The sequence below is a fragment of the Ictalurus punctatus genome, chromosome 25 (genome assembly GCF_001660625.3).
Source record: "Ictalurus punctatus breed USDA103 chromosome 25, Coco_2.0, whole genome shotgun sequence".
Taxonomy (NCBI): Eukaryota; Metazoa; Chordata; class Actinopteri; order Siluriformes; family Ictaluridae; genus Ictalurus; species Ictalurus punctatus.
The window spans coordinates 5,863,180-5,881,669 of NC_030440.2; the positions used below are offsets into that span (position 1 = coordinate 5,863,180).

The 18,490-nt window shown below is 37.8% G+C and overlaps 1 protein-coding gene across 2 annotated transcripts; it reads left to right on the top strand.

Moving 5' to 3' along the window:
• The first annotated feature begins 6,385 nt into the window (after positions 1 to 6,385).
• Positions 6,386 to 18,337, top strand: fermt1 (FERM domain containing kindlin 1). 2 transcript variants are annotated; one of them, XM_017456252.3, is made up of 15 exons: positions 6,386 to 6,519; positions 8,093 to 8,251; positions 10,254 to 10,487; positions 10,571 to 10,696; positions 11,662 to 11,851; positions 12,868 to 12,970; positions 13,458 to 13,565; positions 14,671 to 14,802; positions 14,924 to 14,973; positions 15,130 to 15,251; positions 15,352 to 15,458; positions 15,620 to 15,844; positions 16,519 to 16,643; positions 16,899 to 17,040; positions 17,782 to 18,337. In XM_017456252.3, exons 2-15 carry the CDS (start codon positions 8,101 to 8,103, stop codon positions 17,953 to 17,955), a joined length of 1,989 nt encoding a protein of 662 aa, XP_017311741.1. In that variant the 5' UTR covers positions 6,386 to 6,519; positions 8,093 to 8,100; the 3' UTR covers positions 17,956 to 18,337. The 2 variants fall into 2 exon arrangements, with proteins under 2 accessions (XP_017311741.1, XP_017311742.1); XM_017456253.3 differs by lacking the exon at positions 6,386 to 6,519 and adding an exon at positions 6,650 to 6,766.
• Positions 18,338 to 18,490: the final 153 nt, after the last annotated feature.

Sequence of the window (18,490 nt, forward strand, 5' to 3'; positions counted from 1 at the left end):
CAGTTCTCCAAACAAGGCTGTCACACATATCGCCTTTTCGTCCACCCCTCTCTAAAGGCAAAGTTCACAGCTGGTAAGCTAAACAAACATTATGCATACGATGATAACAGTTTTCTACAAACACAGGTGCTTGTATACACACATGCAGACACACCATGATATAGTGCTTTTGAGAATGCAACTTTACACAACTATTATATAAGGACATGATCAGCAAAATCTTTTATTAAAGGAGCTCACCACCCAGAAGATTAAGCTCACATGGCTGAAACTCAATACTGCTTTGAATTACAACAGTGCACTTCAGTGATACACGTATTTGTATTCTGGTGTGTCACGTGTGTGTGCCACTCAGGTAATCCAAATGGTGTGTGTGTGTGTGTGTGTGTGTGTGTGTGTGTGTGTGTGTGTGTGTGTGTGTGTGTGTCTGTGTGAGTTTTGGGAAGGAGGTAAATATCAACATTAATATTTTATAGCCAATGATTGGTAGTTGTTTTTAGTTTGAGCTGTGCTTTGTTTTCACCCACACCGAGAGTATTGACTTAGCCAACCCTGATAGGCACACATAGATGATCTCAACTCTTGACTTAGTCAAGTATTGGATCTCAGATTTATTCTTGCTTTCTTGAGTGATCATATGAGTAATATGGTAATAATAATAAATAATAAAGCATGTATGGTGGGGGGATTACATTTTAAAAACAGCCATAACCAAAAACATGGATTTGACCAGTTTACTGTCTGCGAATTGTATTTATTTATGTACAACATGACTGCTATAGTATGACACCTTGAAAAATCACACAAGCAACTAATACAAAACCGCAACTAAAAATACAAGGTTTTATTACTTGTTAACATTCCCACAACTTCAAGATCTTTTTTTTTATATTATTAGGAGCAAGTATGCAGAGCACCTGAAATAAGTGCTAACTTAAAATATATCCTAGAATTCATTTCTTGACCATTACGGTGATTTGTATGTTATGACATTTCTTAATAGATAATATCATATACCAATTAATTAGAAGGGTGACTACTCTGTTTATTTTTTTCCATCAGTACCCGTGTAATGTCTAATATAATACCCTTCTTCGAATGCCATATGCCATGTTTAAAGCACTGTAAGTTAGTGAAAGCATTTCAAGATTCAGATCTATTCAAATTAACTGTTAAGGATTGTATCTTATAATTATATATGATTATTCTGAGCACATTATGTTATGTTAAACAAAGCATTGAGAGAGGCTAAAAAGTATTTGTTAGGTTGCTTATTTCTGGCAATTCAGAGATGGAATGTAGCTCTTTGAAAATAGACAAGAAACGACTGAATTCCCTGTGCGAAAATGAATCTTTAAATGTCTACTAAGGATGAAATCAAAGCACTAATGTACAGATGGCTTGGCATTAATCAGTTCATGAACTTTTCAGGTTAAGAGGTGGTTTTGTTTATCTCCCATGCCCTTTGGGGGTGATTAGGCAATGTTTTCCCTGTCCACCTCTTGTACTTGTGCTTAAATGTCAAAACTATGACAGGAATGCCAGCAAGAAGAGGTGAAGTGAGGTCATGTGGAGGATGTAAACAACAACGTTTTCTTTTCTTTTTTCTTAATGGACTGATCCACTTAAGGAACGGCCACACTGCAAGCCCAGTCTGAGCCTTCTGGCCTCTGCACGAGGATTTTGAACAGGGATTTAGGTTTTAGATCGCAATCGGGCCTCACCGCAGTTTCTGCACCAGCTATGGAAGAATCCAATAGTCCACACAATAGGGCCTCTATTTTCCAACAGGATTCCAGTGATTGGCTGACTAAACTATAACAAACATAAGAATTAGTTAAGTTCAGGGTCATAAATTCAACGCTGCGTTCCATTTTCCAAGGCCGTATATGAGATTTCACAGTTACAGTCACTGGCACTGGTGTTGGAATCTCAGAAAAAGTGTCAGTTTTGTACCTGGTTGGGTTGACCATGCAGAATTTGTGCTCAAGCAGAGAAAATGAATATGGCCATGGATAAGCACCTGGTCTGAATAAGCATAAATTTACTGGAACACATCTCCCATGGGGGCTGCTTTAATGAGGCATATTTAGGATCTTTTGACAGAACCTTGACACTTAAAATTTTGGTCAAGTCCACATTCCATGTTACGTTTACCAAAGTGTAAAATGATTTCTTAAGGGACTTCGGCCTATGTGAGAGTCTTTGAGTGGAGTTCAGGCAGCTCTCTTGTACAGCACTAGCCCCACCTAGTGCCAAATGCATTAAAACAACAGCTACAGAAACTGTGCATGAAAATGTTGCAAAAACAGAACTAAGTAAATAAAGTAAACCAGACTTCTTCCAAAAAGCTTTTTCCACTGCTGACACTGGCTACTGCCTTTCTGTTTTAAGATCCAAAACATGGCATGTATCCACAGCGTACTCTTTCTCTCTAAAACCTAACAGGAACACATCGGAATAAACTGTGGGGGAAACTTGAACTTGCACATTCACTGGCCTATTATATCCGTGTATAAAACAACTCATCTTTCATTCCTAAAATCAGTGAGGTTTTTATCTTGAATAAAGACATGCAGTTGAATGTAGCGGGGTTCATTCAGTGTTAAAATGTAGTTTTGATCGAAAGTTACAGTTTAAAAAGCCTGGGACATCTGTTTTAGCTTGTGAATATGTGACAAGGTTCAAATATTCAAAATTTAGATAAAACCACGGTGTACTACATATAGCAAATAAGGAATGAAACACAACAGATGTGCTGTTATAGGAAAATAGTCCTATAGTAATTGTTGCCCATTCTTCCTGGCAGATTTATTCCAGGGTTCTCAGTTTGGTCGGATGTTGTTTGTTGACTGCAATTTTCAAACAGTGCTGCAGATTCGCAATGAGAAAATCAGATCTAGAGTTTTACTTGGCCACTGTAGAACATTGGCCTTTTTGCTTTTAAACATTACTGCATTGCTTTGGCCTTGTGTTTGGAACCATTGTCCTGCTGAAAGGTGAAGTTTCACCCAGGCTTTATCTATTTTTTTTTTTAACTGACTGAAGCAGGGTATCTCTTGTATTATCCCCCTGTATTTCCCCCCTCCATCCATTCCCATTTAAATTTTGACAAAAAGCCCAGGTTCTGAGGATGAAAAGCATCCCCGGAGCATGATGCGGCCACCACCACATTTCACTGTAAAGATGATATAATTTGAGATATGGCCTGCATCCACACATCCACAACAATTTTAAACTTGCCCAAATACAGTATCTTGGTCTCTTCACACTTAAAAAAACATGTGTACATGGTTCACTCTCTTGCTTTCAAATGGCTCTTCTTGAGCAATGGTTCGTTTCTCTTGCCACCATCCTATACAGTCTACAGTTATACAGACCTCATAAAATAGTTTTCTGGTAAGTCTTCACTCCACTCGCAGCCTCTATAGTCTGTAACTCTTTCAGAGTGAATGTTGGCCTCACTATGGCTTCCCTCACCAGTCTCTGTTTTCTTTTTGTAGAGCTTGGGTGGTGTGACGCAGCTTCCACTTTGTCACTATTGATCCAACAGTGCTTATTGAGATATCAAACCTCATAGATATAATTTTGTACCCTATTCCCAAGTTATGACATTCTATTACCTTATCTTTAACTTATTTACAATGTGATTTAATCTTCATTTTCACTCCTTTTCTTCAGACTGACTCCTTAATGATAGTTCAACTGAGGTGGTTTTTGTTCATGAGTTTGCAATAAAAAAAAAATTACTGACAGGAAGAATATGTGAATTTATTTGTTATTCAGAGAAATGTGATAAATTCCATGGGGACTGAATACTTTTGCAAGTCACTGTATGTTCTCTGAAATCCTGTCAATTCTGATAATGTTAAGTAGCTGGAAAGCAGAGAGGATTAGGAACATTTATAAATAAGGCTTAATGATTGTCTGACAAGTGCTGTAAAGTTGGCTGTAAAGACTGTAAAGTCTAGCAGGCTATCGTTGACAGTGAGGATTATCTCATTGTGATCTGTATATTTGGAGTTATTCATCAGATCAATTACATGATTATCAGTTAAATCCAAATAACATATTGAATAACTGTATCTAAAGTAACTACCTACAACACATTTGGCTAAAAAAAAAAAGACAAAACCTTTGAGTCTCTTTCTTTTACTCTCTTTATGGTTACTGTGGTTTGTCTTTGTAGACCAGAGCTGTATGTTTTATATCTTGATTTGAAGTGAACATGCATATGTATGGTAAATGCATCAGAACCTTTATGCATATACCATGCATTTATTTTCACAAATAGTTTGGTGAATGTTTTTTCCATGTGTGTTTATAAAGTTTGGGAGATGAAGGGTAAGATAAATAATCTTTGGTCGTCAATTACACTTCAATGACTGGAATTTGATGTTCAGTTAAATATGTAGTTGGCCTGGAATACATTTTTAGTGGACAAGTGCTGGACAATGCTTGCTTTTCTGCTCAATATAATTATACTACCCTCTAGTGGTCCAGAATATCTACGACACATATTTTGGAATAAAAGCAAGTTTTTGTCTCTTAAGTATGTTCCCATTACCAACTAACAAATCACACCAAAATAACAAACCAACCCATGTCCACTTTGTTGTGATGCATGAAAATAAATAGATAACAGTGGGCAATGGCACTTCATGAGGTTTCAGTGTTCACAAGCTTTCACCAAGAACACTAGGTAAATTAATGAATCACTCAGGAGGTTAAAAATGCTTTCTTTGATTAGATTTTATATATATATATATATATATATATATATATATATATATATATATATATATATATATATATATATATATATATATATATGTATGTATACAGCATTCTAATAACTACATCAACTAGATAAGATTAGATACAACGTTAAAACACTTTGGGACATGCTGTTATAGGAACATAATCAACAGTGGGGTAGTGTGGTGGTGTGACCTCCCCAGAGTTGATTATTTTCCTATAACAGCAATTAAAGTGTTTTATTCCTCTTATGCATTAATTAGGCCATTACATTAATAGATCAGCTAGATATCTAACCAGTGCATATGTTTTTCAGGCTTTCTGTATATTGAGCTTTTTGACACATAAGATTTGTTAAGGGTTATATTATAATATTTTCAAAAATATAATATTTAGATTAAAGGGGAGCCACAGGGGTCTGTGAGGCATTGCCAGGGTGTTTGTGTTTTGTTTTTTTGTTATTATTTTGGAAATCACAACCCACCTTTGCCTTCACTGAGGCCATTATTCAGTTCTTACTGTATTAAGAGTTATTAACCTATGTCAGTTGAATTAACTGTGTTAAACCCAAACCGAAGGGCATGTGGCTTAGTGGTTAGCACGTTTGCCTCACACCTCCAGGGTTGGGGTACAAATCCTGCCTTGGCCCTGTGTGTGCAGAGTCTGCATGTTCTGCCCATGCTTCGGGCATTTCCTCCGTGTACTCCAATTTCCTCCCCAGTCCAAAGACATGCATTGTAGTGTATGAATGTGTGTGCAATTGTGCCCTGTTTGCCCCCTGTCCAGAATGTCCCTTGCCTTGTGCCCCATGTCCCCTGGGATAGGCTCTCCTAGGATAAGCAGTATAGGGCGGCTTTGGCTCAAGTGGTAGAGCGGGTTGTCCACTAATTGTAGGGTTGGAGGTTCGATTCCCGGCCCACACAGTAAAATCCCTAGTATTGAATTAACACTGTCGGGTGTGAATTCAACACTGTCGGGTGTGAATTCAACACTGTAGGGTGTGAATTCAACACTGTGGGTGTTAAATCAACGTGCACGTGACTCCACATGCCGACTCCACATGGGCAAGACACTGAACCCCAAGTTGTTCCGGATGGCAAGTCTGCTACCATTGGTGTGTGTGTGTGTGTGTGTGTGTGTGTGTGTGTGTGTGTGTGTGTGTGTGTGTGTGTGTGTGTGTGTGTGTGTGTTCAATGGGTGAATAAGACACAGTGTAAAGCACTTTGGATAAAAACGCTATATAAGTGCAGACCATTCAATATGGAAAATGGATGGATGATTAATAACTCAAATAATTCAGTCAGCATGGTCCTAATGGTTTTCCTCAATTCAGGAACAAAAGGCTCTATGGCTCCAATAATCAGCCTAATGTTGTACACATTTGAATAATGAGCCTAATATTTGAATACTTTTTTTTAGCTAAAGGGGTGCTTAGCTACCAAAAGTTTGAGAACCCCCGGTTTGTCATAGCCCACCTGAGACAGCACAACAAATACAAAATGCAAATATAACCACAGGAATCCGTGTTCATCTGTGACACAGTTCCGTTAGTTTGGCCTACGTACAGATCCACATGCTACCTATTATTTTGTCATGTAGTGTATATATATATATATATATATGGTAGTAGTCACTTCCTTAGCATAGCATACCTGGAGGGAGGGGCCTTTTCTCTCGCGTGCTCACCTGGAAAGCGGCTCTGTCCCATTCCGCACTGGACGAGAGAAGAAGTGTGAGCAATATATCGGACGTTTTGTTTTGGTGAGTGTATAGTTTTGTTTTGGGGGAATTTCCATCGAATGGGAAGCATATACAGTGTATAGAGATACACTACATTTGATTAAAAACAATATTAGTTTGTTAAAGTCCTGCTTTCTACAGCAGTGTACCGTAGGCGCGAGGAGGAGAGGTGATGTAAACGAGGACGTATTGAATTATATCGAGTTTTATCGTTCCTGTTACGTTATTCGCTCGTCTTCGCATCATTTCACCGTTTTAGTAATAAAAGGTAACCCATTTCGGACTGGTATTTGTTAATGATGTATAATATAATAATAGAAACCTTTTTTTTTTTCTTCCTGTGATTTTATGATCTGTCTGCTGAGGGTGAAGGTCCAAGGCTGAGTTTCTTTTCATTTGTGCCTCCAGGCATATAAACAGGTTCAGACTTATGCCCTCCAGGATAGTTTACTTCAAACTGGGAGAATATTCAATTACACCACTCTTACTTCAGGATTCATTACCACAGATTGCCAAATATATATATATATATATATATATATATATATATATATATATATATATATATATATATATATATATATATATATATATATGTATATATGCCTATATGTAATCCGTACTAACTGGATACGAGTAAACGTGTAACCGAAAACAAATCCGACCCAGTTTCATTTACCCATGACTATTCAAACATCACCCGTTCTAGTAGGCTACGACATGAACAACAATACTGAAGGAAAATACAGGTGTTAACAAGCCTCAGGAATAGTGCAAAATCATACAGCTTGCTCTGTTAACTGCTCTGTCCTATATTAGATGGGGCTTTTCTGTTCTTGGTCATGTCTCTGCTTGTTAGGAATTTCAGTGATGGAGGTCTGCTCTCCTTCTTTGATGACCACCCTACACCACGGCTCAGACAACAAAGACAACAGCTCTCTTTCTTTCTCTGAGACCAAACTTCTCATACAGATTCCTAATTAATGAACCTTCCTTAGTCAGTCTTTCCTAATCGCTGCCCTGCAGTCTTTGTTTCAACATGCCGGATTCAGCTCATGAGGGATCTGGATGATTAGTGCATGCTTTGTGAATTGTGCCTTAGAGCAGAGAAAACCTAAAATTGTTACAAGTAACACAACCTGTGTTTGGAAAATACTGCCCAAAGCAGCTGTTACTTGTCTTCTACAAGTTGTGAATGTATACCTGTACGCCATATTGCAGATGGTGCTGTGCGATGTAGTGTTTTTTTTTTTTTGTGCTTTCCAAATTGACCTAGGATTAACTAACTCACGTAGGGTTAAGAATTTAGTCACACTGCAGGAGTAGACTTGTACTACATGCTGCCAAACATCGGAAATATCTACACTTTGTGTTTGAGTTGTTTCTACATGATACACCCATACAATATCATATCTGTGTCACTGCATGCTCAGAATGGCCCAACAGCCAATAAAATGTGTTCATTGGTGGTACTCATTTTCCATTGGTGTAGATGAGTATAGATGGTGTCTGACATATTGTGCAAAGCAAACATATGGGCCTGTGCCAGTATTTTTATTTATTTATATGTTGTCTTTTTATTCTGTTTCTGCAGGTGAAGCCATGGTCACTGCACCTGAGAATATACAAAACACATGGGAGCTGTCGGTCCAAGTGGACCAGCGGGCAGGAGAAGAGACAATGCGGTTTAAAATTCGGGTCAAGGGAGACCTTCACGTTGGAGGACTTATGCTCAAACTTGTGGAGAAGATAAGTGAGTGTCTTTTGGTTCGGAAAATGGTTCTGTTTAAATCAAGGCTCCTTCTTCACAATCTGTCCAATAGGACTTGTTTCACTGCTTCTCTGTCAGGGTTTTATTCATCTCACAGCAAGAACAGAAGAAAGTATTGTTAATAACTGTTATTTGCTCAGTATTGGCATTAGTTTTACTGTATATATAGTACATAACTAATATGCTCACAGGTAGAACAGTATCTAGAGCAGTACTAACTTCTTATTTGAACCTTTGGGTGTGTCCATGTTTGCCTTGCATTCCTTTCAATGGCCCCTGGCTTCTTGCCAATGTCCCGCCACCATGGTATCATTTGCAGACGTAAGGTCTGAAGTTCACCACACAAGCCAATCTGAGAGAATAAAACAACAGGTTATTTCAACAGATGTCCAAAGCCTATGTATTATCTTAGTGAAGTGCAGGGCTGGAAAATAACAAACTACAGTACCTGAGTGCAGTACATGAATACTTGAGTACATGGTTCACTGTAATGGTCCTTATTTCTCCTTTTACTTGTTTTTTTTGTTGTTGTTTTGTTTTGTTTTGTTTTTTCAAATAAAATATTAAACTTCACTACATTCATTTTTGATCATCATCATCAAAAAAAAAGATAATAACTCCAGAAGACTGTAAGTCAGTTGAAAGACAGTATATGTATGTGCAAATGTGAAATAATTCAATTTTGAGACCAACTTTTGTTGCGCAAAGTCTGGACCTTAGGCACCAATGGCTTTCATAATTGGTAATTTAGTAGTTAGTAATTGCTTTAGCAATGTCTGAGACAGTGGAGACAGATAATCATCCCTGGCCAAATTTATCAGGTAACTTCAGTTTTAAATGCTTCAAAGTGAACAGTGTGATAAAGTTCTGCAAATTATGTGAGCCAAAATCTGTAGCAATATCAGCATTCATAGCCAACATCCAACCTGTAAAGGTAAGCCTTAAGCTCCCTCTTGATGTTTGGTAGCAATTGCCTGCTGTCTTAATATAAAGTTAATAGGATAATGTGTAAAGGGCAACTTTTCCAGATAGATAACTAGACATATGTATAAAGCTAGCTAGCTCATAAACCTAACAGAATACTGAAACAGAATATGGCAAAGCTAGCTAGCCAGCTATCAGTACCTTATTTGATAAATAATTGATAATCACGGTGGTGTTCACTTCAAAATAGCTCCCTTGGTTAGTTAACATTGCTAGTAACATTATTATAAATTGTTCAAAAATGCATTACTCAGATACAGAGCATTTTGAGGTTAGTTTCGTCAATTATAGACATGTTTTCAACATGACTCTTATTTGAGTAGTTTTCATGATCACTACTTTTAATTTACACATCTTAATTATTACTGAATTTATTAGTGAATTATTACTATAGTAGCAGTATTTCTAGTCAAGTCAGTGTGATTTGTATTTTTCCACCACTGGTAGAGTGACAATAACAAACCATGTTGATTGTCTTGACCTGAATACCTTATATTCAGGTCAAGTTCTTCTATAATTTGTATTCATTCTTTCAAATGAAATAATAGTTATTTGTTGACTGTCAGTTGAATTTTAATAGCATGGAATGTTGTTCCTGTCAAAGTTGACTCTGCTGAATCATTTCGTACTTCCTTTGGGAAAGTTGATCACTGTGTCTGACTCATCCACTTGAGTTCATGTCATTGGTCAGGATCATATGATTTAATGACAGCATTAGAAGTCATCACCTCGACGCATCTTGTAATTTCCTGTTTGCCGCACACCATGTTTATGCCAGAGTGCTGATATTCTGTCTGTATATTCGTTAATTGTGTAATACCGTAACCACTCAAGATTGATTCACCTATCCGAGCATTAAATGTCTATGTTCTGTGTGATATTCAGGTACAGCGTGTTTAAACGGAACACAAATTAACCCCTTGAACACCTACGACTTGTTGGTAAGATGAATAACTGATTAATAAGCTGGTTGGGGCTAAAGTGCTGTGTTTTGTGACAGAGGCTCCGCAAGACTGGTCAGATCATGCTCTGTGGTGGGAACAGAAGAACTGCTGGCTACTAAAAACCCACTGGACACTGGATAAATATGGTGTGCAGGCAGACGCTGACCTCCGCTTCACGCCCCAACACAAAGCTCTGTGTCTGCAGCTACCCAATATGAAGACCATCAAACTGACAGTCACCTTCTCAGCAGTGGTCTTCAAAGCTGTATCAGAAATCTGCAGAGCACTGAGTTAGTGTAGAAATATAACGATATAATGATATAATATCATTAGATTGCTTGGTGATTAACTTGGATGTATGCATTCATTTTAGACATAAGAAGATCTGAGGAGTTGTCCCTCCTGAAACCACCAGATGATCCGAAAAAGAAAAAGAAAAAAGACAAGTCTAAAGACATGGAAGACGACATCATAGACATGGATGTTATTGGTGGTACAGGTAACAGAACCAGGGTGAAGCTACCCTTTCATTGCGTTTACAAGCTTTGATGGATGACCTAAGAATCACAACAATTACTCTAAATACTATCAGGCCCTTTTATATAAATGCCTGATTTCTAGAGGACCAGCACTAATGGGGAAATGTATAAATGCATAAACTAAAAAATATACCTATACAATTAATGCTTGTGAACATTCAATGCAGACACCACTAGGTGTCTTCCCTTGATGCTCTGCCAGGGTTGTAATGTAGCTGCTAGATTTGGTTGGTTTTTATCTTCACTTCAATTAATGAGACTCACTGAGTTTTAGGTCAGGTGACTGACCCATCAAAGTGGCGTGCTGTCCAAAGTGTGTTTAGGCTTTTGGTTGGATTTCTCTGAACAATTGAAAATTCATCCTGTGATGAACAAAGAGCCAGTTCCTTTAGTTTCGTCATACAATGTCAATTTACCATTATGTGGTAAATACAGACTTTCCTCTTTCTAACATTTTGCTGCATCTTCACTTTATCTGTCAGTCATGGATACCTTCTCTGATTAATTTCTTTTCATTTTTAGCTACTTTACTAGCATTATGAACGTCTTGGTCTGCAATACAGTGGAAGGAATAGATTCCAGAGGCACAAGGACACTTTAGACCATTTATTAGCTTTTGAAACATGTTTTGGGCTCTGATTTTAATATAGGTCACAGAGTAGACGTGTCAACATTTTACACTGAATCTCATATTCCACACTGTAAGATAATGTTCTAAAATGTCATTTAGTACAGAGCAATTGAGGCCAGCTCTGGGGTAGGGTGAGAATTTCACAGACTAGGTTTTTTTCCTATGCCTATGGCTGTAAAAAGAATATGTGATGTACAAAATGGAATACTCAACATGCAAAATTATGCTGCACTCATTTTTAGTATTAAGTATTAGTATTTTAGTATTACTTAGTAACAAATTTTTTTTGTGCAGTCGGATCTGGCCTCTACAGTAAGACCATGACTGCAACCTATGACCCTGTTAATGGAACCCCAATGACGTCCACAAGCCTGTGGTTTGGAGAAAATCCTTTCACTTCTAGCCAGCCTAACGTGCCTCCAGATGAGCTGGCCAAGATGTATCAGACTCTCAGTATGGAGGACAAAGCTGCCATCAATGCAGGGTAAGAGTTAGTCGACAACAAACTGTAAGAGGCAGGTGCTGTGATTTAAAAATTCAAAGTGACATAATTAATATGCGGCACAGCGAAATCCCCAGTGTTGAATTATCACCTAGAGTGTTGAATTAACTTCTTCAGTGTCCAACTGGACATGAATAAACACTGTAGGTGTTAATTCAACTCTGGGGATTTTACTTTGTGGTAGGGATGGTACTCCACCAGTTATTGCAGCTTAACCATTGGTTAATGTTTTTTTAAGTCAGTAACTTAGAAGATGAACTTCGAAGATGAACACGCTTATGAATAAAGTTGGCTGAATACAGTTTAAAAATCCCATAGCAGAATAGCATTATTGTAGAGGCAGTGTTCAGATAAGCAGCAACTACTAATAAAATCAGTGGGTGTGATGAGAATGAGGACATGGGAGCCTGGTGTTAGAGAGCGCAGGGGTTATGTTTATGCCTGAAACCTCAGAGCTTTTCAGCACGGGAATTCTGATAAAATGAAAAAAGCAAACAAACACAAACAGTTCGTGGTAATGTACTCTTCTCACAGAGACACAGCAGGACACCGTTAGAGAAATTCTCGTGCTCTGCTCTCATGCGTTCAGCAGCCTACTGCAAGACGTACAGCGTGTAAATGAACCAGCATTAATCACACACAGGTGTGTGCATTCATTCATTAACCAATCATTCTCAGCGGTGACTCCTCCTCCTATTCTCAGCTGGTGCTTGACCACAGCCTTGCTGCAAGGTTTTGCAAGGCATTGAAATATTTCTGTTTAATGATTTTTTGTAAGAGTGCAGTTACAGAAATATTCTTTCCAGGCCTCATAGAGGGATTAAGATAAGAAACGTTTTCAGCTCAGGAAGTTATAGAGTGGTCAACTATGGCAAAACTAACGGGACCACAAAAAAAACTAGATTAACTAGACTATTTTAAATGATAATATTAATTAATAATCATGTTAGTTTTACTACTGAAAATGTATTTATATAACCAAGTGGGTGTTTTGGAAGGTGGCTGGATTCCTCAAGCTCTCTAATGGAGCAGGGCATTCAGGAAAATGACAGACTCTTACTGCGCTTCAAGTATCATTGTTTCTTTGACCTTAATCCAAAGGTAAGTCTCCATTTCATATTTATTCTGCACTGTTTTGCTTGCATTCATTTAAGAAGTACTCCAGCTCTCCATTTTTTCGAACGCTATGAGCCACATCTATAGCTTGTTTGAGAACATCTACTTTAGCTCATTTTCATTTGCTGAAGAGAGACTGGAAAACCTGTTTATTTGAAACTCACTATTCACTGATGTCCAAGGGCGGTTAGTGATTTCAGTAAATAAACATAAAACTCCCAACTATATAAATTCAAAACTATTACAATCTAACTATATCATAGGATCATAGGATGAGAGTGGTGAGAATATCTTCGCAAATAGATTCTTATATTTTGTTTTGTTTTGAATGATTGTTTCCTGTTTTATCTCTCGTGAAACAGGTGGCATGTTTCTTTAAATGATGTGGCTATAAACAAACAGTGAACAGATATCTGATACAACAGAGTGTAACTAGTTTTAGTAAAGTCTTTGTGTATGTCCTCTGCCGCAGTATGATGCAGTACGTATTACGCAGCTGTACGAACAGGCACGGTGGGCCATTCTGCTGGAGGAGGTTGAGTGCACTGAGGAGGAGATGCTGATGTTTGCCTCTCTGCAGGTGTCATACTCTTACACACTCTCAGCCTGACATGTGGTTCTAAATCCTGGCATATCTCTGAAAAAATGACTACAAAAACAATGGTTCATTCATAACACTAACTCTGGTATTTAATCAGGCAGTACAGACTTACATGGATTACATGTGGCCTCTATGAAAATGTGGTTAAAATCCTGTACCATGCTTGCAGTGAACTACATGAACTAATCCTGTATTGCACTGCATCTTTTTTGCTGTAAAAGTTGGAATGAGACAAGACATACAGGCCTTTGTGTGGCTGTGGGCGTAGTTTTTTTCTAAGGGCTAAGTAGACAAGCTTTATGTGTGGAATGTGAGGGAGCGTGTCAGAACAAAGAAAATGAGCAGAGTGAGAGGGATTCCCCCAAGCCACATACAACGGGATTTTAAAGACTAGCTTAGCAAGAAGACATAAATAATCCGTAGAAGAAATGTGACATCCTTATATTTTGTTTCCTAAACTATTGCCTTACTAATAATTGCTTCTGAAATGGGGCTTTAAAGAAGATCTGAAAATCATTAAGAAATGAGCTATAGATTTCTGAGAATTATAGAAGTAGTAAGAATTTTTTTTTTTTTACATGCAGATAATTGCTCTTTTTTTAGTTTGTTTCTGACCAAAATAGCAGCACAACGTTGAATATTCTTTTAAATAATACAATAATAAATTAATATTTGGATGTATTTTTAAAGCCACTATAACTGACGCAGTAGACAATTGTAATTACAAGACTATTACCATCCTGAAGTAGATTATCGTGTTATTAGTGTTTTATACCTCTTATACTTCAGCAACAGTTAGAGAGACTTTTTCCAAAACTGCTAAATAAGCATCTCCTTACAGAAACCTTCACCATATTAACAATTATACTATTACTATAGAAATGCTAATGTATTAGGATACACGCATTAATATGAACCCTTGGTTTTATCTTGCAGCAGGCACTAATGTCAGAATCATGCTGCAATAAAAAATTAATCAACACCTTCTGACCAATCAGAATCAAGAATTCAACAGCGCTGTGGTATAAGTTCATGTAATTGACAAGTAAACTTATTGCATTGGAAATATTTGCACTTCTTTCAGTATCACATATGCAAACTGACCATGTCAGCCAAACCTCTGGACCCTTCTGACGAGCCTGAGCTTGATGAAGTGGAGGCAGCCCTCTCTCATTTAGAGACAACACTTGAAGGACGGAACACAGACAAGATTCTGGTATCCATGAGCTTTTCAAATCGCAGCTAGTGTTTCAGTGGCACCATTTACATCTTTCTATGCAATACTATTTTCACAAGTCCAATATTTTAATTGTATTGTAACTTCTTTCTGTCTTTAGGAAGACATCACAGATATTCCCAAGTTGGAAGATACTCTGAAACTATTTAGGTGAGCTGAGGTTATTCAAGGCAACTTATTGTGTATCGGATGGTAGTTTTAATGATTATTGGAGTCTAATCATCCTTGCAGAGAAAATCTCATTGCTCTCTCCCAACCTCAGTACTCAGTACTCATGCATCATTCTGACTTTTTACTTACTTGCAGGCCCAAACGACTACTACGGACTTTCAAAGAGTACTGGTTTGTGTTCAGAGACACCAGTATTTCCTATTATAAAAACAAAGAGTCGGCCAATGGGGAGCCAATTGAACAGCTACATCTGCGAGGTAACAGCATCATAGACAGTTTGGGTCAAAATGTCTAAACAATTTCCTCTGCGGTTAAATTATTCATGTGTGTTTGTTGAATCCACAATTGATTACATAGGCTGTGAAGTTGTTCCAGACGTCAACGTGACAGAAAAGAAGTTTGGCATCAAACTTTTGCTGCCTGTTGCAGATGGAATGAATGAGGTGTATATTCGCTGTGACAATGTGAGTTGATTTTTAGGTTTTAGTGCACAACAGATCTGTTTTATGCATATACATAAGTGCAGTTCATTCCTATTCATTATACACTACAATTGAAACATTTCCCAAAATGTAAATCTCTTTCCCTTGCCTTACCTTTACATATTAACTTAACTATGTTAAAGGAGACACAGTATGCCAAATGGAAAGCTGCCTGCCTCCTGGCCTCTAAAGGCAAGACGATGGCATACAGCTCATACCGTGCAGAGGTGAAGAACATCCAGTCATTCCTACAGATGAAGAGTTTAGCGCCCCCACCTGGTCATGCTGCTCCTGATGTGGACTCCATGGACATGAATGCAGAATGCTTTGTCTCTCCACGATACTCCAAAAAATACAAGGCCAAACAAGTAAAGAAGGCTCTAATCCATGGTCTCTATCATGAAATATCATGCAACACCACCAAATCAGATTCATGAATTCAGACACTTGAATAGCATGTGACTTTAAATACACTGTTCAAAAGGTTCTGTGTATAGTTCTTAGCTTCCTAAAAATGTTCTGTTGTAGAGCCCTTTCTGATAGACAAACACTTTTATAGGGTTCACAAGGACGACAGGAGAACCCTTAAGCATTCCAGATTGGACTTTATTTATTTTTCGAACAGTGTACCTATGATTGTCAAGAATCCAAATAATATGAAAATCTTAAGATATCAGATTCTAGGCAGGGAGTAAAAGGCAAAATTTGTACATTTTATTATTTTATGTAATGTAGTAATTTCACGGAAGACTGTGGCAAATCTTTTTTTTTTTTTTGCCATTTTAAATAATGCAATAAAACACACATATGGTATAATATAGCATAAAACATCTCAACTAAAACAGGTCATATTCTTCAGATGTAATAAAGTACGAAGGACACTCGGTACAAAACTGCTGTGTACACAGTGTAACAGGCTACCTGAGAAAGCTACCTATATTTATAGTATATGTGATATTTAATTTGTGTAAATGTCATGTTTTATTGCAATGACCGGATTTGCAGTTAGGCTGATAATTTTTGTACATTCGTTGGCTTTCAGCTGACCACACGGATTTTGGAAGCACATCAGAACATTTCCCAGCTTTCCCTCGTGGAGGCAAAAATGCGTTTCATCCATGCATGGCAGTCTTTACCAGATTTTGGCATCAAGTACTACATAGTCAGGTATGACGGTATTCTTTTATGTATTATTACGCTCACACTCATGAAATAAACCCCCAGAGGTTATGCAGTTGGACTGTTAATACAAATGTCTTACACAACAAACCTCACATTTAGTAGCTGTTTAGCAGTGAGAGATTTTTTTTTTGTTAAAACACACATGCTACCGCATGTACAGAGAGAGCTTGTCGATTGTCCATCTGACTGTATATTTTCCCTGTATTAAAATGTATCACCCTGCTTTCTGTGTACACATAGATTCAAAGGAAGTAGGAAGGATGAGATACTGGGCATCTCGTATAACCGGCTGATCCGAATTGACACGGCCACACGCCAGCCATTGACCACGTGGAGATTCGCCAATATGAAACAGTGGAATGTGAACTGGGAGATCAGACAGGTGAGGAGAACAGCGTAGGAAAGCTCTGCAACAAAAGCTTTGATTGTAAACCTGCACTGCCAAACTTTTGTAAAGAAAAGTAATTTTTAATAGGAATTATGCTCATTCATTCAATTATCCAATCAGCCAATCGTGTGAGGCATATGGTCACAGGCTTTAGTTAATGTGCACATCAGAGATCAGAATGGGGAAAAAATCTGATAAATGTGACCTCTGTGACTTTGACGATGGCATCGTTGTTTGTGCTACACCGACTGGGTTGAGTATTTCAGAATCTCCTGGGATTTTCACACATGTCGTTCTCTAGAGTTTACACAGAATGGTGCAAAATACAAAAAAAAGATCTAGTGAGCTGCAGTTCTGCAGGCAGAAATACCTTGTTGATGAGAGAGGTCAGAGGACAATGGCCAGACTTGTTTGAGCTGAAAGGATGGCTACAGTAAAAAGCAGACAGCATGCCAAACCTTGAGGCGGATGTGCTACAACAGCAGAAGACCACATCTGGTTCCACTCCTGTGAGGAATCTGAGATCACAAAAACATCACCTGGTCTTTTTCCAGTCTAGAACTACCCGGTTTTATGAGCTAAAGCTGAACAAAAATGATTAGCTACATTCAAAAAAAAAAATTAAACATGACTAAAAGCTGATGAGTTTGAAAATGTTATTTATATTTTTCTCAGAGGAGCTACAGAAATGTTGTGTTTCTGAATGTGTTGTCTAACTGGAGGTTTCCGTTTCAGGTGACTATTGATTTTGACCAGGGTGTTACAGTAGCCTTCACCTGTCAGAGCTGTGACTGCAGAGTGGTTCATGAATACATTGGAGGCTACATTTTCCTCTCAACACGATCCAAAGATCAAAATGAAACACTAGATCAAGAACTCTTCCACAAACTTACAGGAGGCCAAGAATGAACCTGAAAACCACTGAGAGTTTCAGATAGGCCTGGAGATTTCAGCTGAGCAAGAGCTTGAATGTATTCATCATGGCATTTTTGTTCATTGCTTGTGTACATTTTGTTAAATGGTAGGTAGACTTAACCAGCTTAACACTGAGATCCTTCTCAAGTCCTATAGTACACAAGACCACAACTGCTTATATTAGTTACATTTAATATGTTTCTGAGAGCTCCTGTTTGACAGGGAATCAGAGAGGTGAAATGGTGCCGTTGATACTTTATCATCGTGACATTCTCAGTATTTTATTCTTTTTTCGTGGGATTTTATCTTTATCGTCTTTGTTTTTGTTGTTCTGTATGGTCACTAGAAATAAAACATGCTACCAAAAAGTATACAATGTCAATATAATGTCAGTTTCTTATATGAGAATTTTTTAAATATATAGTTTACACAATCAGCCATTTGCACATACAAGTTACAACATATAGCCCAAAGTATGTGGACACCTAAGTATGCCATTCCAAAACCATGAGCGTTATTATTGAGTAGT

Excerpts from the sequence above, each read along its gene's own strand:
- fermt1 (XM_017456252.3), top strand. The coding sequence starts at position 8,101 with ATGGTCACTGCACCTGAGAATATACAAAACACATGGGAGCTGTCGGTC. Across the intron at positions 8,252-10,253 it reads CAAACTTGTGGAGAAGATAA|AGGCTCCGCAAGACTGGTCA; the intron begins GTGAGTGTCTTT and ends GTTTTGTGACAG. Across the intron at positions 15,252-15,351 it reads TGAACAGCTACATCTGCGAG|GCTGTGAAGTTGTTCCAGAC; the intron begins GTAACAGCATCA and ends TTGATTACATAG.